Source organism: Calidris pugnax, unplaced genomic scaffold (assembly GCF_001431845.1).
Source record: "Calidris pugnax isolate Ruff unplaced genomic scaffold, ASM143184v1 scaffold463, whole genome shotgun sequence".
NCBI classification, from domain to species: Eukaryota; Metazoa; Chordata; class Aves; order Charadriiformes; family Scolopacidae; genus Calidris; species Calidris pugnax.
Genome location: NW_015091252.1, coordinates 491,835 through 498,978, shown reverse-complemented (window position 1 = coordinate 498,978; position 7,144 = coordinate 491,835). Strand labels below are relative to the sequence as shown.

At 48.7% G+C, this 7,144-nt stretch overlaps 1 protein-coding gene across 4 annotated transcripts in view; it reads right to left on the bottom strand.

Annotated features, from left to right (window-relative positions):
- Positions 1-1,982: 1,982 nt before the first annotated feature.
- PIK3R5 (phosphoinositide-3-kinase regulatory subunit 5) overlaps positions 1,983-7,144 on the bottom strand; it is a 36,303-nt gene continuing 31,141 nt past the window's right edge. For 3 of the 4 annotated variants that reach the window (XM_014960126.1, XM_014960128.1, XM_014960125.1), the window contains exons 17-19: positions 5,982-6,064; positions 5,677-5,789; positions 1,983-4,746 (exon numbers count right to left, since the gene is read on the bottom strand). In XM_014960126.1, the coding sequence (XP_014815612.1) occupies positions 4,605-4,746; positions 5,677-5,789; positions 5,982-6,064 (338 nt within the window). In that variant the 3' untranslated portion in view covers positions 1,983-4,604. The remainder of the gene's footprint in view (positions 4,747-5,676; positions 5,790-5,981; positions 6,065-7,144) is intronic. The other variant, XM_014960127.1, reaches the window with a different exon arrangement.

Sequence of the window (7,144 nt, the reverse complement as noted above, 5' to 3'; positions counted from 1 at the left end):
ACCCCTTCACTGGATGACCATTGGGTAATGTTGTTCTCCAGCTCGTGCACTAGAACATCTCCATCCCTGAAGCTGTTCAAACCTTGGCTGGACCCTGAGGAACCTGACTGGTGTTGCCTGCAGGCATGAAGCTCTTTGCTCCCTGCCCACGCTGAGCAATGGTGGCTCTGGGGTGGCCGATTTGGCTCTCAACCAACTCCTGTGGCACGCTGACACCTGATGTGAGCATCTACGCTGGAATGTTCCCTGTGCTGGTGAGGTGAAGCTGTAGGGATCACACCAGTAAAGACAAGGAGCACCTGTGCACAAAGTGCCAGTGGAGAACACCAGAGGATGGAGGGTCACCACCAATGGTGGGTGGTGAGAAGTCACCTCACTGCGTGTTCCCACACCACATTGTATTTTCTCACCTCAGTGGAGGTGGAGCACATCCCACTCCAGCTGTGCCGAGTCCAGCAGCTTCGGCTGAGGTGGCTGTGGGATGACAACCCTTGACAGAGCAGGGACCATCTCAAACCGCAGCTGCACCTTGATAAATTAACACATACCAAAACCCCAAGGCACTTTTTTGGTATAACCTATATAATTCAGGAAGCCAACATACGTTGGTGTTCCCAGCCTGAAGCACCAAACACACCTTATTCCCTGTCTTCCCATCCCTCACTGGGGCAGATGGGCCACAGCTTTGATGCTGGGAGAGTCGCAAAATGCCCCGTCGAGTTGATTTCACCATATCTATGAGAGGCAAAACTAGTTTTGTTAAATAGTCTGGCCTTAACATAGCCTTGCTTATTTTAACAGCAGCTGTTTGCTAAATCTTTTGTACTTACAAGAACAAAACCCTCAGCTATGCAGCACTTCAAGGATCAGACTTGAGCCCTGATCCTAAACTTCTCGTCATGCATGTTTTTAGAACAAAGTACCTTCTTTCTGCTTTGGATTTAAGCATGCATGTTCCTCCTTCCACTTTTCTTTTCAAAAAAGAAAAGAACGGGGAAGGGGGATTTGTGCTTTAGGGTTTGGGGTGGGTTTTTTTTGTTGTTGAGAACAAACAAAAGCAGATTATCATTCCAGCTCGGAAAATAAAGTATTTTCCTTTTGAGTTTTATTTGCCTTTTCAAAAGACCCTTTTCTTTTTATTTAAAAACCACCTTTTGTTATTCTCTAATCAGAGTGGAAAAAAATTTGATAGCTAATACATAACAAAGTGCTGATTAACAAAAGTTATTCTCATCTGGTTTTTGGCTCGCCTGAGCTGAAATGACTTTTCCCACGTTGTTTATTTGATTCTGACACGTTGGCCCTCACACCTACCAACTAAGCCTCTTTCCTTGAATATCCACAGGACGAGGAGGTGATACTTGAGGCAGTTAAACATTTGCAAGCGGTGTTTCATATTTCAGACTAGCTTCAGTAGCAACAGCTCCGTCTGCAAACTCTGCACGCCCAATGACGCAGAAAAGGTTTCCAAGTCAGAAATACCCCAATATTTGGCTGTTGGACAGAAATACCCCCTGACGATGCCCTTCGTCCCGGGGCTAGACCTTGCCCATTGCCCTGGGAGCTGCCAGGAGCTCAGCTCTCAGCATAACTCCTATTTCTCTGCAAAGCAACACTGCAAAGGTCAAGCAGCCTCCCAGAAGGGAAGGGCATGCCCAGATCTCACCTTGTACACACAAGCGCTGCCGGTTTCCTTGCTCCTTAATTCAACACAAAACCAGTTTTGGATTTACGACATCCAAACCTGCTTTTTCACTCACAGAGCAGAAGCAGCTCAATTAACCACCACAGGTCTCCATGTCATGCCCTGTGGGACCAAGCTCATGAATATAATGACTATATGAGCCTCTTCCTGCCCTCGGGTCAGCTGCTCTGCAAAGGACATGGGTGCTCCCTGCCCTCCTCGTGGGGATACAGAGCCTCCTCCTGCGCCAGAATTACTCCACTCAAACTCTGTACTTGTATTCGAAATAAATCAACATTTAATATTTTACAATTAACTTTTAAAAGTTCTTTGAACAGTATTTTACAGATCAGCACAGACATTACACAGATTTGGTGAGGCTGCACGTTACGTACAAGGGTGACCTGAAAGAACCCCGAACTTCTCTAATATCCAGAGAGCATCAGAGGTCAAAACCTTAGCCAGGATTACGAGTCCCTAGAGTTTGTGCTTGTTTTCCTCTACCAGATGGAAATTCTCTTCTCTAGTAATTCTGTAGGGCCAGCTGAAACCCAAGAGGTTTATGTTATTAGAAGCAACAGGGATACATTTAGCCATGGATATCAAGATCACAAATAGCAAGATTTTGACAGGATAAGGTGTTATTTTTAAGTATTAAACAAAAAACCCAGCTGTCAAATTTCAGCCCTGTATGAGAAGACACACACAAACCTGTTCGGGAAATGAGAAGTCAGTGGGAAAACTTTTTCCAAGTGCTTGGAAAGAGCTGTTAAAATCTGTTTCTGACCCCTGGAGCCTATTGGACTTAAAAAACTGATGTGCAGAAGAGCACAGCAGTGACCTCAGCGCGCGTTCCCACGTCACCCCACTGGCATGCTGGGAGAGATGGGACAGCCCACCAGTGTCTTGGTGTCCCTGTTGAGCCTGTGCTGCAAGCAAGGGACGGATGCTGCTCCATGCAGGTCAGGAGAGATGGGCGCTCCCGGAGTCCACGCATGGCCAGGGAAGGTGGGTAGTTCCAAGCTGGGTCCAATCATGGTGGAGACAGAGGGCCTACATGTGTTCAAGTGATGCTTCGCCCTGCATGAGGGCCTTTTCTTGGAGTCCACAAGACAACACCATCCCTGGGATGGTTTATTCAAGTAACAGGATGAAGCGCAGAAGCCTCAGGAGCATGTTCACCTCTTATTTCTGCTGCTCCCTGGCCACTCGCAGAAGCTGCATCCACAGCTGCTGAGGGCATCAAAGAGCCAGCTGGTACCTTCTTAACCTGAGATGTCCCCACACAACAGAGCAGTGGAGCCAGGATCAGAGCACAGGAGGGATCCCCATAACACTTCCAGGAGGGATGTGGAGGAATCCAGCAGGCAAGCCTGGCCCATGCTCCTCTGAGATAACTGAAGCCCTCGGGTCCTTTTCCTGGCAGATTTAATCTCAAATGACATTGCTGTTGTCCCGCCAGCCCTCGGGGACAGCGCCCAACCTTGTTCTAACTAGTGCTAAGAGCTGCCCAGGCCCCAATTTCTGGAGGATCAAGGTGCCTACAATGAACTGATCACACCACGGCTGCTTCCTGCAGCCTCCCAGCAGTATTGGGGGTCCCTTCCAGACATTTTCCAGGGAGCACATGTCCTCGGCACTAGGATCCTTCTAGCCTGCAGCAGGCAGCGTGCCCTTCTGCCTGTTACCATTAGTGCAACCACCAAAGACTACAGAGAAACAGCTTGAGGGCTATGAACCGGGCTTCTCCAGTCTCATTTTTTTGGCTCCTGGGGTCAGAATCTCTAAATACTCCCAACTATTGCACCTTTCTGTACCTACAGCCTTGCAGAGAAGGGAGGGCATAAAGCCCCTTTGTAGGGGAGGGGAATCCCAAATCCTATCGTCGCTTGCGAGTGTCACTAGTGTTTTTGGTCCTGGGTCCTTCTCTAGCAAAGCTGCCTCTTCCGCTGAGCTTAAGGCAATTCCAGTGGTTTCCCCAGGACATCCCTCCCTCCTGTGAGTGTGAGCATGGTTCCTGCCATATTTCAAGCAACTATTGAGGATTCAGCCTCTGGAATGTCTCTAGCAGAGAGTGCTGGGGAGCAGAATGCAAGAACATGGGCTGAACAGGGAGTACATCTCCCTGGAGAATCCTGAAATTCTGCAGAAATTGGAAGTTCATCTCCTGCGGGTCCTGGGTTTACAGTAAACGCACGTATTCATGACAAGCTGTCCATGCCCTGGTATGGCCTATTGCACTCGATTCACTGGAACACACCAGCATCCTACAAGCCATACCGGGCTCTTTCTGGGCCTCAGCTGGGTTGCTCTGCTCTGCACCAGTTCTTTGCAAGACACCCAACCTTCATAATTCAAAGGAAACCTTGAGGAAGCCTGTCCCCAAAGAACTGTCCTGAGCATGCTTGACCTGTTACGGGTGAAATGCCATCGGGACATCAGTTGGGTGATCCGCAACTCTGCAAGCATCAAAGGCTGCCTACCACCACCCAGCCAAGGACATTCATTTTCCAAAATATCTCCCATGAGCTCCCCCCAGATCTCACTGGCCTTGCAGTCACTGTCAAATACAACCACAAGACCATGTTCTCGCAGGAAAATATCACTGCCCTTGTCTTGCCCTCTCAATCCAGGTGTTGGCAGTCTGCTGAACCAGGTGGACATCTCAAGGAAACCACTTCCCTCCCATTTCTGAGGAACCCTGTGAGGTACCAGTGCACAACACCAGTGTTCCCATTTCCCAAGGATGGGCTAAGCCCAGACCAGCAGCAGCTCATCCACCCATGCTAAGCTTCAGGCTGCAGTATGTCTTGGATAAGAACAGATGGGTCTCCAGCCCAAAGGAGGACAGTCAGCTTCATTTTCCTGAGGCTGTTTTGGTGTTGGATCTGAGTTTGGCCTGAGACAACACAGGGTTCTTCTATGGCAGTGCTCCACTGAAGGTGGCAATGGGTAAACACAGGAGAGAATGAAACTCAGAGGGGTCTTCGGGAGGCAAAGAGGACGTTCTCAGTGCAAAGAGATCGCTGTCCCTGGGTTTGTAGCACACAGAGATCTCACACCTGCAGGGGAACGAAAAGAAACCAAGATTAAGTAATGTGTGTGGCTGAAAATCACAGTCCTCGGGTGCAGCAGAAATGCCTGCAAACAAACAGGAATTGTTCTTTAGTACGACTGGAGTTCGAGTGCTGAGAGCTCAGATCTTTAAGCTGGCTCAAACTGGGACCTAGAGCAGACATCCATCAAGACTAATTTCTGAAACTCATTAGGAAAAATGAGAATTACCCAAGTTTTGGGGAGAGGGAAGTAGCTCCTTTTCCATTTTGTGCATTGAACTCTCCCACCAGCTCCTTGAGTCGCACAACAACCAGTTATGTAAAACGCTTCTCTTCTGGGTTATATAAGAAATAATATCCCAAATCTTTTGCATTGGAGGCAGCATAATCTTGCAGAGTTCTGCTCTCTCTGAGGCAGAAATTAAAATGCTTGTGTATTTTTAAGACACGTGGATCAACTGGTTCGATCTCTTTGTGCTCATGGAAGTATGTTGTCTACAGTGAGTTTTCAAATTCCATCACCTGGGGAGCCAGCCCTGGGGACATGACTGATGGATGAACAATCAAATGAACAATTCTTGCTCTACCCCAGTTTCTCCCATGAAGATCATGGGTTCCTTCTGCAATGGGTATACCAAAGATGGTGGAGAACCCAAATGAGGTTAAGAAGTTGAAGGATCTGACTGGGGACAACCCTTTAGACTGTGGAAGTCATGAAGCTCAACTACTGCTGGGATCTGAGCAGGACCACCCATCCCACCTGAGCTCAGCCACACTACAGAGCTTGGAGCTATGTCACCCAGCTTGGGCATCTGGCATAGATCCACAATGGTGCTCAGGACCTTGTCCCTCCGTTGGCCACTCCAGCTTCACGGACAAGTCCTCACACACAGGACACACCATCCCAGGAGCAGTTGGCCACGCTGCAGTTCCTACCTGGTTACACTCTGCAGGATCTTCTGCTCATCCTGGTCCAGGCACACAGCAAAGGAGGACTGGAGGCCGATAATCTGGACCTTGTCTACTTTTATCTGGGACACGCTGATCTGCTGATGGAAGAAGAGTGCGAGTGAGGGAGCTGCCAGGCTCAGCACGTTATCCCTGTGCAGGGAAGGGGAGCCCTAAGGCAGGCCTGGTGGCCAACAGCAAGGAGATCCCCCAAGGATGTATTGTCTCCTGCCCTGCTTCCCTCCCAGCTGACATCCTGTCTCCAAATGTGAAAGCACCATGTTTTGAGTTACCTGATTGAAACTTTTTTTGGATTTGGAGTTTTGCCTTTTGACCACCTCCGTCATGGTCAAGTTGAGACACTCTGTCTTTGAGGCTGTAACAAAAGAAAACTGTTATCACTTGGGGCTTCTGGGCTGCTGGTAGGAACCCATGTGGTCCCTCCACCCCTCAAAGCATCCCAGAGACAGCGGTTCTCAGCAGGACTCCACTGTGAAGGGAAGTATGATACGGTTCTAGCTTTCCTTCCCCAATGATTTCCTTTCCCCTACATGGAAAGAAAGCAATCGGAGAGACAGAGGTAAACTTCTGAATCATTTCCAGCTGCTTTCCAAACATATAGCAGCAAAGGGCATTTAACTGTCTTGGGTCCTAAACAGAAGACCCATTGCCCCATTGTCATGAGGAAATTCTAGATCTCCCAGCATGGCCTTTCCCGCAGTCCCCCTGGAGATGCTTTTTCGTGTCTGGAATTACAGTGACATCCTGTGGTCAAACTGCTGAGTGTGAAAAGCAAGGGAGATAATGAAGGGGACCAGGTTTTCTTGGAAGGAAGAGATTCATGAAGCAGAAGCTTCTCCCCAACGTGGAATCGAGGACACTCCCTGAACCAAACCCACAGCGTTGGCAGCACAAGCAAAGCTCCTGAACTAGCCCAGAACCACCCAAATGTACAGAGAAAGTGAGAAATTAATTCCTGCTGGGTTTTTTTCAGAGTTGTTTGCACGGGTTTCATGGATGGGGTAGGAACAGGAGGGACAGAGGTTTAGGTTAAGCTGTATGAGGCACATAGGAGCTGTCTCCTATTTGGTAGATCACCCGTTCGCTGTGACTACTCTGCTCACAAACCACACATCTGCCAAGACACAACACACATGAGGAAAGAGGAACTAAAAAAAACCCCTCTGTTTACTCAGAACTGGGTGTCTGACTGCCAAAACAGCAGCTCTTAAGCAAGAATGAACAGGTATTGCCTCTAAATACGCACACAGACCAAAAGTCCTGCTGCTTTTAAAAGGCTCAAAGCCTTATTAATACCCCATTGGAAAGCTGATTTGAAAAAAAGTTATGAACCAAAGCCGTGTGGCCGGCAGCTATCTCTGAGCTGCAGGAAGGAAACGGGGCTGAAGCATCATCTGGGCAAGAGCCTGCTGAAAGCTGCTGTGGGTGGCAGGAC